Genomic DNA, 23,285 nt, shown 5'->3' with positions numbered 1-23,285 from the left:
TATCAGTAATGACTCGCCAAGATCTTGGGAGATTTATTTATAGCACCTGTTACTTGATCTTTTTAACTGAAGACTCCAGAGATTGAACGTAGCCTTATATGCAACTTGTGCATTGCTATCTGTCACTGATGTATGGCTCGTCTCCTAATAGACTCAATCCTTCTTAAGCCTAATGAAATCAATGGACTAAAGAACACAACAGTATTGGCATTGTCTTTCTCTGTATAGTTGCAATGATATGCTTGGAATTGTCTTGTCAACAAACAAAATGTAGCTTCTAAAGCTTGGAAATATACAATCATTAAAGGTAGGGAGAATATAGTACACAAAGAAAACAAATCCATAGACAGAATTCAAAAGAACAATAAGGTTTTTAACTAATACATTGCTAAAAGAATGTATTCCTTTACTCTTTATTTAGTTGCTTATTATAAAAATATATTAAATACACATCTACAATATTTTTCTCCTGTTCCTTTCTGTTGAAAATATATATTCCCACTGAGTGATAAAAGAGGAAATAAGTATTTTTATACTGTAGCTAGATTAATGAAGAGTAATGTGTATCATTTCAGCCATCTGAATGGAAAGGTATAGATCTACCTGTGTGAAGAACTGTACTGACAGTTATTTTAAAAATTGAGTGATTACATATAAATAGAGAGCTTCTAGTCCCATATCAATGTAGGTGTGTGGGTGTAAGTGTGTGTATATATAAACACACAAACACATGCACACACATATACACATACACTTATCTTCCACATATTTACTTAAAAGTAAGGACATTGACCAGTAGCTTCAGATACAGGTAGTCCTTAAGTTATGAACATTCATCAGTGACTGTTCAATGTTCAGTGCAGCACTGAGCGAAGGGAGATATCACTGGTCCCCCAAGTTATAGCTGTTGCAGAACTCTTGCAGATATGTGACCAAAATTTGGCACCTGGCAGCTTGCCAGCACTTATGACTGCAGGAGTGCTTCAATTCCCCCCTTCCCCTACCTACCTGTCTCCATCTATGCCTTTTGGCTCCTTGCCATCCATGCCACATGCTAGCTAACCGTTGCTGTCTTGCTTCCACCACTGACCACACATGCCCAGCTGCTGGCTGCATGAGGCTTTTTTCCCCAGGTCACACACTGCAGTTTCCTCGCAAGACCTGGAGAAGATGGACCTGTGGCAGCAGCTGCCTCATCAGCGGCAGCAGAAAAAAACTGGAAAAGTTCAGCTGGGACTGTGGAGTACAACTGTGGCTGGGACTGGGCTGAAATACCCCAGGATGGCTGTGGCTTGTACCACACTGTTGCTCCTGGGACTTCCCAGGGCACAGTGACTTTGTATTGTACTGTTGGGATGGCCGAGGCTTTGAGAGGGAGCTCAACTTTGTATTGTGCTGCAGATGAGGGGCTTTTTGCTGATCCAGAGTTGCCCTTGAAGAAGCACTTGAGTGCAGAGTGGCAAGCAGGCCCAGAACCATTAAGTTCTGGGTTTTTTGCTGCCCTGAAAGGCAGAGTGCAGGGCATCTAAAAGGGCAGAGATAAAGGGAGTCCCTTACTTTACTGAGATTCAGGGGCTGGGACGGACCAAACCTAGAATGGCTTAGATTGGGGTGGATCCCAGGCTATCAACCAGTGGAATTCAGTTAACGATAGCAATGGGAGTGCCATTATTGCTAACAATAGCAATGGGAGTGCTATTGGGGGAGTGCTATGGGAGTGCTATTATTGATTGCTGTCAATAAGTGAACTGGTTACACAATGTCATGCTTTATGGTCACATTGCAATGGAAGCAATGGAACTTCTGATATCATTTGTGATAATAAATCAAGGACTACCTGTATTATTAATTTGGCCATCCCTACACTCCCCCGCCCCCCCATGCATAGCATTCTGAATCTTGCTGGTGCTTGTTATGATCAAGGAAGAATTTGCCCAAAAGGAATTACTGGGAATTTGAAATGAATATGCATTTAGTGTTGGATTAGAGGATGGGGGCATCATTTCAGATGAATTCAACATTCAAATACGAGAGGGAGAGGGGAAGAGGGACTGACATTATTTTAAGAGTAGCCATTATGTTCAAACAACAACAATTCAAATAGCTATAAAATGTTATCAGTGCAGGCCAGAGCGTTGTCTTTTCCTTTGTTTAGTGAAGGGATTGCTGCTTTTGCCAGTGACTTTTCCTGGCAGTTGGCTTTTGGCACATCACTATTGTTCAAATAGACTTTTCCAAAGACATAGTTCCTTGATTGATAACTTAAAGCTAGTCATATCGAGACTGCTTATCTAGCTAGCCAGTATTTCATGTACAGTTGCATGCTTCATAACTTCAACCATAACAAGAACTGTGGCAAGATGCTGTCTTTGTGGGATTAGCAGCTGCCCAGGCAGAGCTTATATTTTTTTAGAAGGTTGCTTGTTTGCATAAACTAGCCTTAGTCCATATATGTTAACAAAATATAATACAATAAGGTTGCCAAAAAAACCAACAACAACCAAAAACCAAAAACCAACCCTATTAGAAAAGCCTAGGAATGAAATTAATCTTGGCAGGCAAATTGAAAAGCCAAAGAAAAAGGAAAGATTTCTTCTATACATGAGGCTGTATTTTTAAATATAAAATATAATTTATATGGCTTTTCCCTTAATAAAGAGCAAACCCACCACAATCATTACAATGATCATTTTTCATAAACAGTATTGAAATGCATAAAGTAACATGTTACTTCCAAGCTAGCAAACCTGATGTACCTATACAGTAATCATAATGCATGTATAATGGTAACTGAAAGATGCTAAAATCCTGACTATTAGTATCTATTTCTGTAAATACATGGGCAATAAAAGAAATATACTTATTGATTCCATTTCATGTCTTTAAAAATAGTTTTTGTTTGCATTTTAGGGGCTTAAGTTTAAGAAAAAGATACCCCAGTCTAATTTACAAGCAGGTTATATAGTCCTGAAATAATAAAACATTTGCATGGGAAGTCAATAAGTGTTTACTGAAATTAGACAAAAAGACTTGACGCAAGATACCTTTTAAGCACTTCTAACTTTGAATGGAATGAAGAACCAATGTAGTATAGTGGTTAGGGGCACCAGGAGATAGTGAGCTCCAGTTCTCCCTGGGGCACAAAGTGGCTAGGTGACCTTGAGCCAGTCACTCTCTGTCAACCCTAGAAAAAAGGAGCTGGCAAAGTCCTTCTGAAATTGCCAAGAAAACTGCAAGAGCCTATGTAGTCGTCAGAAGTAAGACTGGCTCAAAAGCACCTGCCCCCAAACCCACTCTGAACTCATTCCCTTATATGGCTAGGGCATCTTAAGTCTTCCTTGTATAGGCTAGTCATATCCATTCTTGAATTATTCGCTATAAATGTTTTTACACTATTTCTTATATGCAATTTGTGCATGGCTTTTAGAGCACGCAGATGTACTCATTTTTTATATTGGAACAGAACTTATTCCATGCAAAGATGGAATGATATAGCCAAATTAGATCTAGGTAATTTTTGTAAGAGATACAGATAACATCATTGAGAAATATGACATGGTTACTAAAGTTTATAGCTCATATCTGGCTTAAGAAAGATATCTGTTGAAGTGTCTATTTATGAGCATCAATTCCTATATGGCCTCATTTACTACTCAAATAATAGCATCCTTAATGATGCTATTTCTTTTTTTATTTTGAAACAGATATTTTGCCCATTGGCCAAAGCTCAGGATGACCTGAAAGTAATGTAGTAATTAGAATGTTGTTCCATTTGTACTCATTGGAAAATTTGGAAACATTTCCATGATTGAAAAGTATCAGAATTAAACTGATATTTTTCACGATGGTTTAAGAAAAATACCATTTTTCTTGGTTTAAAAAATGGCTAACCTGAAGAAGTTAACTATGTCACAATGAATGGCTTAAAGACATTTTTTTCTTATGTGTAATAGCAATTTCTTATATTTTCTCATGTTAAATACATATTTATAAAGTTTACATAACTGCATTGTGTAAAATCACTGGTACTTATCATGTATTTTATGTTGCTTAAAACGTATTTTTGGACTTTGCTCAGTGTTGTGGAAGCATACTGAATAGAAACTTAGACATGAATAATAATGAAACTAGCCAATGGTTAAATTTGTTTGTACTCTATGTACTCTAAACTTTCTAAGAGAAATCTGATGTTCAAAGAAATGCATTTAAACACCATTAAAAATGTGATGATGACCTTTGCCAATAATTCACTTTATCTGTTTATACACAAATTCTGTAAACATCTGTCTGCATAAAATTTCACTATAAACTTTTAGTTGTTCATTTTGGCCAAGAATTTTTATGCTTCCATTCCAGCATATTAGTTGTCATAAACTAAATATAATAATCACAAAATAAATGTAGTAATAAAACCCTAAATTTGGGATTTGGTAAGCAATAAAATAAATACATGTGTCAAGTTCTTTTCTTGATTGCACATTTTATATTGGAAGCTAAAGTGTCACAAAACATGAAAATAAATGTCTATCATCATTATTGTTGTCAGTATTATTATTTAGTAATTAACCATGAAATTCTAATACAACAAGAAGGTAGCAATTCCAAGCCAAGAAAGCCTTCACTTTCAAAAAAAAAAAAAATGATGAAAGTTTTCTGAATACTTTACTGTTATATAAAGTTATACATCCATGCCAAGTTATTCAACATCATATAGCAACAGTCTTTTATTAGGGGCCAGGATGTTACCATCAGTTCATTGAGGATGGAACTATGTAATGTAAGTAAAAATTCCAAGCTGGAAGAATTAACATAAATATTTGTGTTTATAGTATGAAGAAGACATTTCAGTTTTTGAAGCTGGGAAGAAAAGGAGTGACAGTATTTTCCATTTTAGAAATGCTGAGGCACAAAACACAGTTGCTTTTAGAATTTTCATACATGAAATCCTTTGTCTTGTATATGCATCATGTGTAACCGTAAAGTCTGTAAACTGCTCACTATTCGTCTCTGGTGTCCAATAAGAGCAACTCCAATTCTTCTAATGTCACTGCAAGATAAATGTAATGTTGGGAAATATTGGGTGAAGTACAGAAAATATAAAAACAAATTGTTCCAAGCTGAAATATTCAATATATTAAACCTGAAATATTGAATATAATTCAAATATATTATACTATATTTTGTTCTTCTGTCTGAAAACTATTAGAAAATGGATACTGGATATTATACATATTGAGTAACTGGATTTGAAATGTACTGAAAGTTTGCATTTTTTATTCTGGTAAGACTAAAATGCAAATTTTCATTACATTTCAAATCCAGTTACTATTTTTTTATGGGGAATAAATATTTGTTGATTTAACCCATGCCTGCCATTTTGTAATGTATCCTTGCACTTTCTAAAATTCCAATCTTAACCACTGTCATATAAAAATTACATATCCTAATAAATAATGTACTTACTCAATACTCATTCTTGAAACAAGATCCATAGATGTGTACCCTGCTGCCATGAAATTAGCTTTATATTGGCCCATTTTTATTGAGTCCAGCCAATCACTGACTGATACAAAGAAGGGATATTCTATAATTTCACCAGGTGAATCTGGCATTCTGTGAAAAGAACAATATATTATTGATTTAGTAGATTAGTTGTCCATAGGTTTATTCTATAATATTGCTTACACAACAACGATCTCTTTGAAAAGTTCTTAAAGGGAACCATTTTCCCCAATATCATCACAAAAAATCACCATAAAAATACAAAAGAAAACCTTGATAAACCTTAAAAAATGTAACAACTTGAAATAAAATGCTTTGGACTGACAAAAGAAAAATTGAACTATTTTGCCACAATCATAAAGGATCTACTTTGTATAAAGGTGAAATATTTACAGAAAAGAATACTTTAAGCTAACAATTAAGCTTATATGTTGGGCTGTATATGCATTGGGATCAGTGGTGGGTTTCAATTTTTTTTTATTACTGGTTCTGTGGCGTGTCTTGGTGGGCGTGGCAGGAGAAGGATACTGTAAAATCTCCAGTCACAGGTGGTATTTGCCGGTTCTCTGAACTACTCAACATTTCTGCTACCGGTTCTCCAGAACTGGTCAGAACCTGCTGAATACCACCTCTGATTGGGATGCTGTGTCATCCAGGGCTAGAGGGACTGTTACATAAATGAAGAAAATAGATTCAGCTAAATCTCAATATAAACTAGAAATTAGCACAAGTGACCCTGAAAAGCTCTGGGCATTTTCACAAGACAATAATCATAACCAGACCTCCAACTCAACTATGAAACACTAACAGGAAAGAAAAATAAAGATTTTAGAATGGCTTTCAAACTCTTGAAACTTGAATAGTATTGACAATCTTTTGGAAGATGTTAAACATGCAGCACATGCAAAGAAAGCTGAGAATAGTTTTGACGTAGAAGAATTCTACAAGTTAAAGCCTTGAAAAAATCTATGTGATGGAATAAAGAAGAATTGAAGAGAAATCAAATTCTATGACAATATTTGACTGAATTAAAAATTAAGACTGTTAGAAGTAAAAGAAAAGAATATAAAGTTTGTTTATTGGTCAAGGTTAAGATAAGATCCCACCCCGCTTCCTTCCACAATATTCTGGCAATCCTTTATGAACATTTTACTCCAGGATTGAAAAAAATCGATGTTTTATGGATTTGCTTATAGATAGTGGATGGGATATGGGGTAAAAAGATATCTGTTTAATCTTACAGTGAGTAAAGAATTATTACATTTGTTTATATTTGTGATGAAGTCTGGAAATCACTTCTATATAATACTTCTCTTCTTTTTCTTTATTACATTTTTTCCCTGCATGTTTTCTTTATTACATTGTTTTCTCTTTCTCTAAATTTAGTTTGTATTGTTTTTTTTATTACTGTAATTAAAATTATTAATAAAATATATTTAAAAAATTCTGCCAGGGGAAAATTTCAACAGGAAGACAGCAGGCTACAATGATTGTTTGGAAGCTATTATTTCTGTCCAAGAGACATTATAAAGTACTGACTGAAAAGGTGCACTTTCCATGTACCTACTTTCTTATTTTTGAGAAAAGGTTCTATATGAAGTGGGCAGATCCTATCCACTAGCAATACCATTGCCATGACCACTGCCCATGTGCCTCATTTGAAAATAAAAAGGCTAAATTTAGGATCAGATGGAAAACATCCCTTCCACAATCAGTACATATAAATCTGATATTAGCTAGCATTATTATTATTATTACTATTTTCATTATCAATGATCCAAATAAAAGGATATAAAACATATAAAAAGATAATACTGAGACGTACAGTATGTGATGATGTGTTTTAATCATAGCAACACAGAAGTTAGCCGAAGTGCTGGAAGGGCAAGGAGTAGAATCACAAAGTATAATAGAAACTTGTCTAATAAAGGTCTGGTGATATTCTGTCATAGAGCAAAAAATAAGACAATTCCACATGTCTGTATAGAAATTACAATGCAGCATAAGAATAAGGAAAACAAAGGGAAATAGCTTCAGTCTTCTCTGAATCACAAGAGCCGACATATTTGGATAAGGGGATTTTGAAGCAAGTGCCCAGTTAGGAGTGTTGATGGTCTCACATTATGCAATGCTTGAAAGAAGTTCTTCCTGAAGCTGAAGAAGATAAGACTTCAACATTTGGCTGCTACATGTTTGGCCTTAGCTCCTAGCTGAAGATAGTGGAGGACAGTTAATAAGGAACCTTTGAGACAATATTGAGGTATAAAGAAATGTGCATTAAAGGTTTTGTGACTTTATTAATTTACACACACACACAACTAGTACAAGGAATTTCCTTATGAAGTTTTCCATAGACTTTGAATGAATGTGAGAAGTTACGGGACCAACAGACCGCTCAACTCTATCTGACATGATAGAGGAAACAAAAAGGAATGATGATGAAAAAAAAATCTCTAGTTTAATGCAGAAACAAATCATTATGGTTCTTACATTAGTACATCCTCCACTAAAGTATGAAGAGAGCTGGGGTTTCGTATCAATTTGTCTAAGAAGCTGACGATGTCTGTAAACTTTGGCCGATGGCTTCTTTCCTTTTGCCAGCAATGAAGCATTAGTTGATGGAGGGCAGCTGGGCAGCCCATGGGAGCTGGAAGCCTATATCCTTCTTCAATGGACAGAATGACCTATGTAGAAAGTGGGAGAGGATATTTATTTATTTAATTATTTATCAAAATTGTATCCTGTCCATCTCTCCAAATAAGAATCATAAATTTAAAATTCAGTTAAAATAAAACCAAGCAGGACAGAGAGGGAGGGAGCAAAGGGCATCTGGGGGGAGGTGGGGTGTTTTCTACCCCATTATTTACCTCCAAAGTGTCACACCCATTGGGACCACAGACTAGTTTGCACAGGGGTGTCAAACTCAATTTCATTCAGGGTTGCATCAAGATTGTGTTTGACCTTGGGGGCTGGATGGATGTGGCCAGGGTGGGCATGGTCAGCTCAACATCACTTATGTTGGAGGCACCTATGATGGTCCAGGTGGGGCTGAGGGGGTCCATTGTCTGCAGTGGAAGAAGGTGAGACCAGGGAGAGCACCAAATCCTTGTCCTCCTGAGGAGCCTTGCTGTCCCTTTCAGGCTACACGGAGGACACCTGGATGGTGACACAGACTGTCCAGAGCCCTTGGCAGTGGAGGGCAAATGCTCAGCTCAGTCCTCAAGCTCTCAGGGCACTGGGACCCCACAACTGAGCCCAGCTTTGCTTCCCCGAGGGCTTGCCTGGCCCTGCTTACATCCTCCTTGCGGCTGCTGTTGCTGCGCTCACTCTCCTTGGCCAGGTTGCTCATGGTGTGTGCAGGAGGGCAAAGTGTGTGGGTCAGAGGGAGGCCCACTCCCTCTCCATGCAAGGAGACCCGACTTTGTAACCAAAGCATATTCAGCAATAGGATGGGAGACCACCAGGAGACATTGGGAGGAGAGAACAAGGGGATGGCAAAAGGGCAGCAGGGCTGCTGGTGGCCAAGTGCTGAGGTAGGACTTTTCTTCCTTTCTCCCTTCCTTCCATTTCTTCTTTTTCCTTCCCTTTTCATTCTCCTTTCTTCTTCCTTCCCCTCTTTCTTCTTCCTTCATTGTTCTCTTCCAATCTTCCCTTCTTTTTCTTTGTCTTTCTTCTTTCCCTTTCTCCTTTCCTTTCTCTTCTTGGTTGCTCAAATGCAAAAGTGGAAACATTTCTCCTTTTGTTTTGTTTTGCTTTTAGTTTGTTTTGCTAGCTCTCTGCCAGCCAAAATGGAGCCTTGGTCCAGTTTTTGGCCTGGATGGCCTCCTGAAATCCTCTGCCAGCGAAAACAGAGCCCGCAGTCTCTGTTTTCACTGGAAGAGGACTGCAAGAGGCTGTCCAGGCTAAAAATGGGGCCCAGGGAGCCTCATGTGCCCCTCATCTCCATTTTTGCTGGCAGAGGCATCGCTGTTTCCAGGGTAGCCCCGCAGGCCAGATCTAAGCACCCCACAGGCTGGATTTGACCCATGGGCCTTGAGTTTGACACCCCTGAATTAGCACAACTATATCTTTCAAAAGTAGGCCCAGTGGGAGTAGATCTGACCTTGGGGAGCAAGAGGGTCCAGAGGGTGGAAACCATAGCAGTAAAGGCTCTTTTTCTGGATCCTACTCGATGGAGTGATATTGTTTTGTTGTTTTCAAATGAAAGCTACATCCAGTATGTAGAACCATAAAGTTCTATAAAGGACAATTTATTAAATGTTGTATGATAGATTCTTGTATCACAAATCATACTAAATAAACACTGAATAAACAACAATCTGCTAGATTCATACTACATTTAGTATATTACATTTATAGCCTGCCTTTATTTTGTGCAGGTAACAGATAACAGATAACAGATAATCAGAGTTGGAAGGGACCTTGTAGGTCATCTAGTCCAACCCCCCACCCAAGCGGGAGACCCTACACCATTTCTGACAGATGGCAGTCCAATCTCTTCTTGAAAGTCTCAAGTGATGGCGCTCCCACAACTTCTGAGGGTAAGGTGTTCCATTGGTTGATTGTTCTCACTGTCAGAAAGTTTCTCCTTATTTCCAGGTTAAATCTCTCCTTGTTTAGTTTCCATCCATTATTCCTTGTCTGGCCTACAGGCACTTTAGAAAATAGCTTGATCCCTTCCTGTCTGTGGCAGCTCCTCAAATATTGGAAGACCGCTATCATGTCTCTCCTGGTCCTTCTCTTTACTAGACTAGCCAAGCCCAGTTCCTGTAACCGTTCTTCATATGTTTTAGTCTCTAGTCCCCTAATCATCCTGGTTGCTCTTCTCTGTACCTTTTCTAGAGTCTCAACATCTTTTTTGTAATGTGGTGAACTATTGTAATGTGCAATTCAAGATGTAACCCTCACCCAACCAGCTTTCCCACCTTACTTTTGTTAAACCAAAACAAACTACACAGAAGTTTTGGCAAGGGTTCTCAAACTTTAGGTCACCTATGGCTTAATAATACTTTTTAAATTTGATCGAGCTTGCTCAGACAAAGCGAGTGTGCTATCAAAATTATGAGATTTGCTCCTCATTTGCACTTGATACTTGTCATGCCAGAATAGTGGAGAAACGTTGTAATGTATAGATTAAAATTTAGTCGTTAAAAAATAAGTGGTATATTTCTTTTTTGCCCTCAATTTTATTTATGGTGTGTGAGAATCACACAAATTCATTTATCATTTAGGGATACCACAATGTTTGAGAACCATTTGCTTATGGCTAAGCACAAAAAGGAAAATCTGCTGATGTACTGTATATTATATGCTATGCGTAGTCCTTGGGTTAGCACCATTCATTCAGTCACTTTTAAAGTTGCAACGGTGCTGAACTACTAGTACTTATGACAGGTCCTTGTAGTTCTGGTCATTGCAGCATCCCCACAGTCATATAATGATTTCAATGTTCCCTTCAATTGGGAAGCCAATAGGAAGTTGAAAGTTTTAATCGCATGAGGTTCTCACTTACCAGTGGCAAGTGGAAGTGCTGGAACTGCAGTTGTTAAATGATGCAGTCTCATGGTATTGTGTTTTACAATCTCCACTTGCTAAATAATCATACTAAAAGAGATTGCAGTAGAAATGGACAATGAAGAAGAGTTTTGCTTCTATTGTGAAACTTTTGCTTGGCTTCAAGTATGTTTCTCCCCAGCTATTAATCTTTCATGTCAATACTAAGAATACTAAATAATTTGCCTATAGAAATAGAATTTCAATGGTACTTGTTCCATGGCAATTTTAATTAAATTAGTTGCAGTTAGTAGTAATTAGTGGGGAATCAATTTTTATTTTCCACTTTCTAGCAATATGTTGTAGTAACAATTATTCCTATGCATGTTTATTCTAAAGGCAAGTCTTATTCAGTAGGACTTATTACTAGGTGAGCTCATGATGATTGTAGGTTTTTTTTTTCAATAGCAATGGAATAAATGCATCCTGAAAACAATAATCTGTAATGACCAGTTAAAACTTACATCCTGATTAGACATCTCCCAGTACGGTCTTTCTCCATATGACATTACTTCCCACATGACAATTCCATAACTCCATGCATCGCTTGCAGAAGAAAATTTCCTGTAGGCTATAGCTTCAGGAGCAGTCCATCTTATTGGTATTTTTCCACCCTGAAAATATACATTGAAAAATTCTCAGTATTTAAAACTAACAAAAAATACTCTCCATTGAATAATCCTACAAACATATTAAAATAAATGAAATTCATAACTGCTGATAGAAACATAAAAATTCTGTTATAGTTCATGTATTAACATAATATTGCTTTTGTAATGTTGTATCATAATTGAAAACGAAATGCATTTTGGTTCTTTAAGGCACTTAATATTGTTAACCATATTCAGACTGAGTAGGTGGCAAATTGTCTTCACTTTGATCATGAAAATCATTACTGTTTTCTTTGTATTCAAAATATGATGCAGAATAAATCCTTCTGAAATAAAGTTTGTTCTCTAATACTATATTTATCTGAAATATACTGTGGCTCATCTATACTTTGTAGTTATTATTTTCATAAGACATTTGGCTTCCACTTTTGTAAACATTGTTCTAAACTGTGCACCTTGGTTAAATTCAAGTCTAAACCATTTCTGCTTGTAAATCATGTTTGCTAAATGAGGGTTGCAAATGTTACTACCACAAAGTAATATACTAGCTTTCATGTAATTGGTTGTAAAAATCTGCCAATGATACATTACATTAGTTATTTTTTAACAGTAATCAAAATATAATTTTTGTTATCTTAAATATTAATTTATTTATTGAAGAATAAGTTTTGAATCCCAATCTACATAGTGTCAAAATGCACTCAAAATGCATGCATTAAAGTTTGTAATGTAATATATTTGCTAAGTAAATTTTGTTAAGTAAATGAATGTTCTGTGATTTTTTCTCTTTCAATTCATTTTTTTAAAATGTTTTTGAATTTATTCCGTTAATCTTCACAATTAATTCAATTCAAAAGAACAAAAAAAGCAGCTAGTCATATAGTCTCACAAGAACATTGGCACTGTTTAAATATCTATGATAGATATAAGAGAAAACTGTTAAAACTGGGAAAAGAATTATTATGGGCACATGCTAAATAAAAAGACATTATTTATTATTATTACTGTATTGCCAGCAATATCTGAAGTTTCTTTAGATTTTAATTCTTTTTCCTTTTTTCCATTCCTGCCTTTTTCCCATTTCTCAAATGTAAATTCTAATTTATATATTTCTTTATTTTTAAATAGAAGCATTGCACCAGTATCCTTGTTTCTAAATTAATTCTGATAATTTTGCCAATTAAATTAAAAAAATGAAATGAAAGAGATCAAGAGACTCTAAAATAGAGAAAACTAATAGTATAAAGCCATTTAATTGCTTGCAAAGTTTTAAAATCTCCATACTAATACCATGTTTGAGGCATACATTCTTCTCCAATGCCCGTTATGTTATTCCATATGTAGTTTTCTAACCTAATTTTGAAGGTAAGTTTAAACTTTTAATTCAAAATTCTAATAGCAATTTTTTTTTTAAAAAAACCACATTTCTCTAAAATGTTATCTGGTTTATTGAATACTATAAGATTCTCTTGTAGAGTAAAACAATAGAAATGAAAATTACAAACATTCATTTAGATAATTCTATAAAGATACATCTATATATGGCACATCCAAAGCACTGCACTTTAGCCATTATACTCATAATGGCTAAAATTTTATTTTTAATATTTCATAGATGATTATTCTTTTGTAAACCCATAAGATGAACAGGAATGGAAAATTTCATTACTCAATTACTTTTTGTAAAATATATTTTTATGCAAAAAAAACCTGTTATCCTTTTTATACATACATACGGTAAGTAAAAATATGAAACTAAGTAATAGTGAATATTAATAGTGAATATTACTATGAATAATAGAAGGATGTATTTGTTTCTGCACAGTTAAAATAATATTTATAGCGTTTGATGAAACTAGTAAACAACTTCAGCCCTACTGTGCTTCTCTTTCTAATAACATTGATATCAATAAAATTATACTTATTAAAATTTGTTGTTTACAGGTGCTCTATCATCACATAAAAATAAATATGCCTTTTTGCTAATATGAAACTTATACATCAGATCATCCAAAAGGTCACTTTCCTCATAGGCTGATTATCTAAGGCAAAGCAGTTTTTCTCATCTTCAACCATGTTGCAGCTGAACATCATTTCTTAAATTTATAATAAGTCCAAGGAAATGCAAATTTCAGTTTTCTGTATAACGTAGCAGTAATTGTACTAATCTAGTTATAGCACTAGAAACTGTATTCATCTGCTGTTTCCTGGGTTTTTCTTGATTTTTCAACTAGAAAAGGTGTACTGTAGGCTGCCACAATGGTTCAATTCACAATGAATTCAGGCATCACTTTAACCCAAAATGTGATATTTGGGTTTGGGTTCACATGTACAAATTGAGCCACTTTAGAACTCAATATCTGGCCAGTGTTACTTATTCAACAACTACTACGAAAGCAGACTATGTATTAGTGTGAACAGAATATAACAGACATTGTACAAATAATAGCAAACGTAAAGTTTGGAATGGAATGAAGAAGTTCATAAACATAAGATTAATGAGTGACATGGGATTGGATAAAAAGCCTGCTACTCATTCACCAATGAAGAAAACTTTCAAGTTCTTAATCTCTGGAAAAGCAATAATTGCACCCACATTCACCCACTATTTTGTCAATATAAAACAGTTTGTTAACAACTAGAGAATCTTTAATACTTTTATTTAAGTATATGGTACTGCCTCCCATTTTAAGCTTTTTGGGTGCCATCTGTCCAATTTAGGAAAAGACTACAATTTATAGTGCTTTGTGTCTATGTTTGCTCAGTATACTAAGAAAAAGAAAGAGTTAATGAGATTGTGTCTTTGTGTTTGTGTGTGTGTAAGATTTACCATTTTCTTTTGCCAGTTGCACATGACTTGATAACTAGAACCTGAACTTCAATATGGTATTCAAACCCCAGGAAACTGCTACTTTAGGCATGTGGAAAGAAAGAAAGAAAGAAAGAAAGAAAGAAAGAAAGAAAGAAAGAAAGAAAGAAAGAAAGAAAGAAAGAAAGAAAGAAAGAAAGAAAGAAAGAAAGAAAGAGAAACTTATACATTCTTTTCTTCTCTGCCTTATCTTCTCTTGGAGAATTTACAAATCAAAAAAGGCTCTCAGACTTATAATTGCTTTGCTTTCTGTTTACATCATTCTATAGTTTGCATAAGACATCTTTAAATAAAAATACATGGACAGAGACTAGCACCAATTTTCAGACTGTGTGTCAAATCATTGGATGGTTTGGACCTAGATTATGCTATGGGTATGCCCATAAATACTGTGAGCCCTATAGGTTTGGTACATAAAAGTCGCTGTTGGGAATATGATTTGGACTGAGAGTGAGCGAGCAAGATTAATAGCTTGTCTTGACAGAATAAGCACATGCTCTCTAAATTTCAAATGTGACCAACAGTTAAAAACATTCGAAAATACCTGCTTTACAAGTTATTCACTTACTCATTTTATGTACCTTATTATGTTAGCATTAATACTGAATAAAGGATTGACACTAATTATGAGCAGTATACCCATATCATGGATTTTCTGTAAATATGACATTTATGATTTTTTAAATTAAGTTGTATCTTGTGTATCCCCTAAGAAATATGTGGTCATATCTCAGTCTGGCCTCAAAGCAGCCGTTTGAAATAGGCTGGTTGAGACATAATGATTGGTCCAAAATCAATTGGTGAACTCCATGATGACCTAGAAACTTAAACCTGTTTTTCATTTTGTTACTGTTTCTTCAATTCCTTGGAAAGAAGAAAGCTTGAAAAATAATTATTTAGTAACTTTCCTTGGTATAAGCATCTGGAATATTTAATTTGTTATATACTTTCTTTTATGTGCTATTCTTTTAATGTGTGCTAGATACTTAGCCTTAAATTTCCCTACTGAATAACTCAGGCAAATTCTTGTTTGATGGGGTAGGGAATAGCTAATACTTTGAAGATAGGGTCAAGTTCCAGAAGGATCTTAACAGATTTGACCTTTGTGCTCTATTCAACAAGATGTAGTACAGTGGTGAGAAAAGTAAGATCCTACCAAGTGCATAGGTATAGAGTAGGTGGTACCTAGCTCAACTGTAGTAACTGTGAGAGGGATCTAGGTGTTCTAGTGGACCATAACTTAAGTATGAGCCAGCAGGGCATTGCAGCTGTGAAAAAGTCAATGCAATCCTAGGATGCATCAACAGAGGGATAGTATTGAGACAATAAGAAGTGAAAGAACTGCTTTAAATCATGTTGGTGAGACCACACTTGGAATATTTATGCAGTTCTGGTCACCATGATACCACCCCCAAAAGGTTGAGACCCCGGAAAGTATGCATAAAAGAACAACAAATATAGTAAAATGTCTAAATTGTATGACAAATAGTTGAAGAACCTAGGTATGACTAGCCTATCAAAAAGAAGGATCAGAGGGAATGTGATAACTGTTTTCCAGTACTTGACAGGCTGCACAGAAGAGACAGAAGAGACACCAGAATGTAGGACAAGAAGTGATGGGTGGAAGCTTGTACAAAAAAGATTCAACCTAGAAATAAGGAGGATTTTTCTGACAGTTAATTAATGAGACCAATTAATCAGTAGAATAGCTTGCCTCTTGTGGTTTGACCAAGATAACGTAAGGTATCCTGCCTTGAGCAGGGGGTGGTACTAAAAAACCTCCAAGGTCCCTTCCAGCCCTATGATTCTAAGAACATTTGCCTATTGTGAAAAGAATCAACTTCATTAAAGCCCCTTACCCTTAATCAACGTCTCTTCAACAGGTTCACCCCCCCCCCAATATATGGTATATAAACTTCTTTTTACTATGTGGAAGTTTATTGGCTTTCCAGAAGACAAATCTTGAAGTACTTGACTGAAATTTTGGTTTGAAGAGAAACTTCATTTTTTCTGAGAGAGAAAAGGAAAAGCCCATTCTTATATAACAAAAGTTCATTTATGACTTAGTTTTCTTGGCACATATTTTTCACTGTATGAATCAGATAAATCATTTGATTTAAGTCTCTAGGGTCACATTCTGGTTATTCCAGCTCTTTTGGCCAAGTTATCAGTCTGCAAAAGGAGATTGAAAGATGATAAATTGCAAACTTTTCAGTGTTAGTAGAGGTGCTTCTACAAGATAGATTCAGGAGTGATAACAGTTTTTCTTCAGGCAGAAATGTGCAAACATTGTTGAAGTCTTATGAAGGTTATATCTGGGTTTCAAAAGTTCATTTGGTGCAAAAAAAAAAGACCACCCATAGAAATGATCTACTAGTCATACAAATGTTTGTAGTTCAGATATAGTGGCCCTAGGAAAGGGGTAAAAGATCATATGCAAGTCTCTTGTTGATCTTTTGTCCGATGCTTTACATTATCTTAATTACAACATTAATATTCCCTGTCTAACATTGACAGAAATAAAATGAACATCTGAAACTCTTTTAGTAAGTCTAAATACATAGCAATTGTTTGATGGAAAAGGAAAAAAAAATAGGGTTAAAATTCAAACTGGTAGGGCTATTGTTGAGATTTGTAATAGCTTTTATTTCCCTTTTTGGAATTATTTATGTAGATTATGTAGGGGATGAAGGTCAATTATTTAGAATTATAAGAGATATACAATATTTTTATAAACAAAATTCGTGCACACATTCATGAAGTAAACTTCTTTCGGAACTCCAAACTTTTGGATAATTTTACATGCAAATTGAAAATGGACAAGAAGCTGATAATCATCAGTATCTCTTCTTTTGATCTGAGAAGCACAGCATCTGCTATGTTAGTCAGGCTACACTGTATATAATGTTAACATCTGTTCATTTATGAGAGTGATGTTATTAATACTAACCAGATTTTTCTCAAGAGGAACCTAGTTTGACTAGTCTGAGATAGTTTGTGTGTGTGTGTTGCCCTATATAGTTGTCTACCTAATGAATTAGAGATAAGAAATCTATATGATAATACATTTCTGAGGTAGTTTCTTAGAATGATGGCCCCTTGAGTCTTAAAGCTTGGAAGCCTTCAAAGTACCTTAAAAAACTATTTCTTTTTATAGGAGCCTCCCCTTTCTTTATGCTAATAAATTTAATTATTTGCCTAGATCCTTTTGTTTTGAAAGGTTGGCTGGGATCTGTAACATCAGCACTGTAAATCTTTTCTTCTAGTCTTTTTGTTGATAAACTATCCTTTGCCATTTTAAGTTCTGTAAAGTTTTAAAAGTTGCTGCTAGGAACTTTAACTGCCATTTTAACTACCTGTTCTGTTTTTTTAAAAAATAATTATTTCATTGCAACATGCTCTTAGAATAACTTATAAGTTATTTTTCAGAATATTCTGCTTAGCAGGAATGTTATAAATATGGTGAATCAATATACCGCTAAAATGTCATTTCTGTTTGATTATTTGTAACCTTAAACTGCGTGAAACTGCATTGTACATCAACAATTTTTGAATATATTTCAAAAGAGCTAAATTACAGAATGTATCTGGAACCTATGACTCCCAGAGATTGAAATTTGGCAAATCTGTGGCTGCTTCAGTGCTGTCATGCTGCTGTCATGTGATCATCAGTCTTGCTCCCAATTCTTTTTTGTTTGCCTGTAGCTATTGTGTTTCTCTATTTAGGTAAAGAAATATCTACGAAATGATCACCCAATGTGTCATTATTTGTTTGATAAGAGGATACAAATTCAGGAGTTTGACAGATTCATTTAAAGCAGGTCTGTCAAACTTGCAACCCGCAGGACAGATGCGTCATGCTCTGGCCACACCCATGCCTGATTTGGCAAAGGGGAAAAAAATCACAATATGTCATGTGACACCGCTGTAACGACATTAGTTTAAAGAGTATTATGCCTTTCCAGTAGCATTAAGTACAATTAAACAGAAAGCTACAGTATATACTTCCAGTAGTCTAGTTTTTGCAGCTCGGGATGGTCTGTCAGAGGCCATGGCAATAATTATGGCAATAATTATGACTGTTTCTGCAGATTATTATAGTTGAACTATCTCTTGTTGATGGATATTCAGATACATATACTGTTAGGGCTAGGCCAACATATGTGAATTTAGGATCCAATGGCCAGAAGACTCCTAATTCAATACAACAAATGTCTTTAAATTTTCAGTAATTCTATTCCTCTCATACCCTTCCCTCCAAATTCTATCTAAAAGATAAAGTAGTCTATCCATATTTTTCAAAGTTAATTTAAAGAGAGAAGCCAATGTAATTGCTTAGTAAGGAGGGGAGAGAAAGAAGAGATTGAGAAAGGAGGAGGGGTTGATCCAAGAAGAGGAAATTGAGGAATGGAGTACCCAATAGTATATGTGGACCTTGAGAGTCATTATATTTGGTGATTGCAAGCATAAACATGATTGAAGTGCATACCTCAGTCAATAACCCAGGTAATGAATCTTAAATGGGGTCATTGTGAACAACCTCTGCATAGCAAAAGAAAAGAAAATCAAATACAACTTTGCAATCTTGCACTTCTGAACACCTCTTATGTCATAAATCATTCAAAGCTTTAAACTGGATGCAATATTTCTGGGAATTTACTGAAGCTGAATATAGTCTTGACTGATTAGAATAGCCAGAAATACAGACATAAGCTTTATAGTCAACAGAGTTTTAAAGAGCTATGAATTGCACTTATCTTCTTTATATTTTAAAATTATTTTATGTAGCTATCATTAATATTTTTATGCCATCCTCTTTGCTAATAGCTATCACAGTGGGGAAAAAGCTAAAGCAATAAAACATACAATCTACCTGTATGAAGTATGTTGAAATTATAAAAGTGTACACAATATAAAATTAAAAAGCTCTAACTTGACAGTTTTTTTAAAAAAAAAATCTGCAAAAAATGAGTCAATTTCCATTCTAGAAGGACTTCATTCTCCATCTGTTCAATTAATGGTCTGTTCTTATCAATGGGACCCTTCAAAAGGCATCTATTGCAGTTTTTAGTAAACTTACTTGCTCACAAGACAAGCATTTTCTTTGGGTAAACTCTAATCAGACTCAAACCTAAGCTTTAGGGGTTTCCCTTTAGATGAACTTGGAAAACAAATGGTAACTAGTGCCAGTTTTTCAGTATTCATATCATTTTTACACAGTAAATTAGTTAGCAGACCCAGTCCTGAATTTATACTCTATAAAATTTCTGTATGTTCTTCCATGATAGTCTTTCATGGAGCTGCGGTATAAATATGATATAAATAGGGCATGGATAATTGGTGTCACATGTGGAAATCTAGAAAGGCTACACTGATAATAATTGTGTAATCTACTACTTTTATTCATTTGCATCCCTCTCATTTTAATTTTAAGATGTACTTAATATTCACACAATGTAAAATGAGAAAGTCTAAACAGACAAAGCAGGTTTATGTTTTAATCTTTTGTCCAAATTATTTCATGATTGTGGGAATAAAACCTTGACTTAGGTATTGGATAATGATTAGTCTAAAACCTTATACATACATGACTGCCTAAAGGTAACTGAGATAAAGCAAGGAAATTAAAAGCAAACACCAGAAACAATTAAGCAGCTCAGACAACTGTAAACAATTCTGTGTACTATATCTAATTATTGTAATCCACAATGTGAATGCTTACTATGTACAAAATTCTCAATAAAAGGGAGCACTGGAATTTGCTCTAGACTCCCATCCTGAGTACACACGCTTGTGTCTCATTCTTTCCATGGGAGACCACCACACATGATTATATAAAACTGTACAGAGAACAGTGAAATACATTCATCTCATCGCAAGAACAAAAGCATTTGTGACATAGCTATATTTACATCTTGTTTTAATAAATTGTCACTAATTATCAAAAAGAAAAAAATATGAAAATACTTTAGAGTGCTAAATTAATTTCTCCAATTAAAGTTTTTGGCATTTTTAATTTTCAATATCCTTTGTAAAACTTTTACTAATTATTCTGGATATCTTCATTTATTTCTTGTTAAAATATGCATAGATCTATTGCCAGTTTTAATTCAATTTTTTCCTTACTGCTTTAGAATGAAATGTTGGGTGTCTGTCTGTCCAGATAACTAGCTATCATCTGTCAAGCTAATTGCACATCTGTATATGTATTTTCATACATTGATCATTTGGCTCCAGAAATTAAAATTTTCCGAAGAAGGTATAAAAGGACAATTTTATGGTAGTATCATTAAATAGATTCTACATTGCAATCTTCTGGGTTAAGTTTCTATTTAAAGGAATTGTTATACAAATTACAATATGAACAGACTTATATTTAATGGTTAGACTAATGGTTTGTCTACTCCAGTCTTATCTATGGTAACTTGCATAGATTTGTCAAAGTTTTGAAAAATGGTCTTGCCAGTGCTGAAATCACAAGACTGAATCAGCTGCAAATAGTATGATTATATAAGTGCACGGTGTAATTTCATGTATACATGCAAACAACATATACAAATAGTGAAGATGGAAGCAATAGTCAGAAAGAAAATAATAGAAGCCTCCTCTTTAGAGAAGAACTGAATATAGTCCAGTTTGGACTGATTCAATCTGTATTTAGGAGAAAATTGGAAACCTGCTGGTATATGTTTCCATGCTATTTTGGATTACCAATAAGAAAGCAATCTTCTACCATTATTTCATTCAGGTATTCCAAAGCTCCTTGGCTCCAATGATTCAACAGGTCATCAGAACAACAGCAGTGCAAGAGCCAGTTGTAAATTTCCTTGTGTCTGTTGGTGTGTAATGGATTACTCTACTCATATGGACAAAGGAACTGATGCAGATCACCTGAAATTTAGACAGTGAATCCATTTCTGCTTCCAATCAAAGCTGCACAGGGTTGATGGATTGATGTATGATAGGCAAAGCCAAGCCTCCTTTAAAATCTAACCTAAAGCTTATTATTCCTTTGGATAATACTTTATTTATTGTTATTCATATATGCAAAAATATCCTTCCAATATCACTGTTTTTAATAACTTGTTGAACTCAGTAGCCCTATGTGGGTAGATTTCAAATATTTATGTGACAACATAAACGGGAAAAATACATGACATGCATGCAAGTCTCATGCTAGCTTAATCATGCCAGGAAAATCTGAAAAGGATTTCTATTTATGTGTGCTACAAAAAGAAGTTTGTTGGACATATAGAGGCATCTGTATGTTTCTTACTCTGCATTAGTTCTAAAAAACCAAAGGAAGAAACTCAAATGATGACGCTTCCACAACTTGTGTGCTTATGCTTCAACTAATTTCTAAAATGTTTTCAGTCTACAACTAATCTCTCCACTAACTTTCCAAATGTGTATTTTATCAGTATTACTGACAAGCCCGCTGCAGGTCTATGCTTGATGCTCATGGCAGGTGTCCATATAACACATCTTAAATCACCATTTTTCAGTGTTCCTGATACCCACTCCTCTCACACTTTTCGACCTCTTCTCCTGCCTTTTGTGAATCTTATTATTAAATTATTTATTACTTTTTATTTCTCAGAAGCTCAGAACAACATTGCAAAGCTGTGGCCCTCATCCCTTGACCTTTTAGGAAGCCTTTCTCAGTTATCTATTTAATTAGTCTGTCATCTGCACCTCTATAACTATCTGGTTTGGTTCTGCAACCCAACAAGACAGACACAGACTTCAGAGAATAATTAAGACTGCAGAAAAAACAGTTGCTACCAACTTGCCTTCCAGTGAGGATCTGTATACTGCATGAGTCAAAAAGGGGCCTGCAAAAATATCTACAAGACCCCTCACATCCTGGACATAAACTGTTTCAACTCCTACCCTCAAAACAATGCTATAGAGCATTGCACACCAGAACAACCAGACACAAGAACAGTTTCCCCCCCGAATGCCATCACTCTACTAAACAAATAATTCCCTTAACACTGTCCAACTATTACTAAGTCTGTATTAGTATTACTATTAATCTTCTCATCGTTCCTATCACCCATCTCCTCCCACTTGTGACTGTATGACTGTAACTTTATTGCTTGTATCCTTATGATTTATATTGATTGTTTCCTAGCATTATTTGATTGCTTATTTGTACCCTATGACTATCATTAAGTGTTGTACCTCATGATTCCTGATGAACGTATCTTTTCTTTTTATGTACATGAGAGCATATGGACCAAGACAAATTCCTTGTGTGTCTAATCACACTTGGCCAATAAAGAATTCATTGATTCATTCATTACTATTTTTTTTCTTGATAAAACAACATTCTGCAAAATTCTGAATTTCTCACCATAAGTTTCTGAGCACACTGAAAGGACATTTTTCTACTCAGACTTACCAAATGATTGCCTACATTTATGCCATGATTGGCATGTTCATTTTAGCCAGCTCTATCTGACTGATACTATTACCTTAGGAAACAGTGTTACAACATCTTATAGTGTCTACACTAAAAGTGAAGCATAATTGGAACAGGAGCTAAAAGATTTAAATGCAAGAATGCATTATCAATTGTGTTTTTAATTAGTAAAAAATTGGTAACAAAATGCAACAGAAAAATTATTTCCAACCCATCTTTTTTTTTCTTTCTGCAGCCTGGAAATTCACTTGCTGCGTACAGTTGCTTTCCAAATGTCTTCCATGAGTGCGTACATAACCTTAAACAATGGAAAAATTGCCTT

At 34.9% G+C, this 23,285-nt stretch overlaps 1 protein-coding gene across 1 annotated transcript in view; it reads right to left on the bottom strand.

The window, feature by feature from the left end:
* Positions 1 to 1,235: 1,235 nt before the first annotated feature.
* EPHA6 (EPH receptor A6) overlaps positions 1,236 to 23,285 on the bottom strand; it is a 415,605-nt gene continuing 393,555 nt past the window's right edge. Inside the window, exons 15-18 of the mRNA XM_026664024.2 lie at positions 11,520 to 11,669; positions 7,993 to 8,186; positions 5,464 to 5,613; positions 1,236 to 5,047 (exon numbers count right to left, since the gene is read on the bottom strand). Coding sequence (XP_026519809.2) covers positions 4,933 to 5,047; positions 5,464 to 5,613; positions 7,993 to 8,186; positions 11,520 to 11,669 — 609 coding nt within the window. The 3' untranslated portion in view covers positions 1,236 to 4,932. The remainder of the gene's footprint in view (positions 5,048 to 5,463; positions 5,614 to 7,992; positions 8,187 to 11,519; positions 11,670 to 23,285) is intronic.

This window comes from Notechis scutatus, chromosome 5, assembly GCF_049901735.1.
Source record: "Notechis scutatus isolate UNSWTSFEM ecotype Mainland chromosome 5, rNotScu1.2, whole genome shotgun sequence".
In the NCBI taxonomy this organism is placed as follows: domain Eukaryota; kingdom Metazoa; phylum Chordata; class Lepidosauria; order Squamata; family Elapidae; genus Notechis; species Notechis scutatus.
The sequence above is the reverse complement of the archived record's forward strand: the minus strand, read 5'-3'. Positions and strand labels throughout refer to the sequence as shown.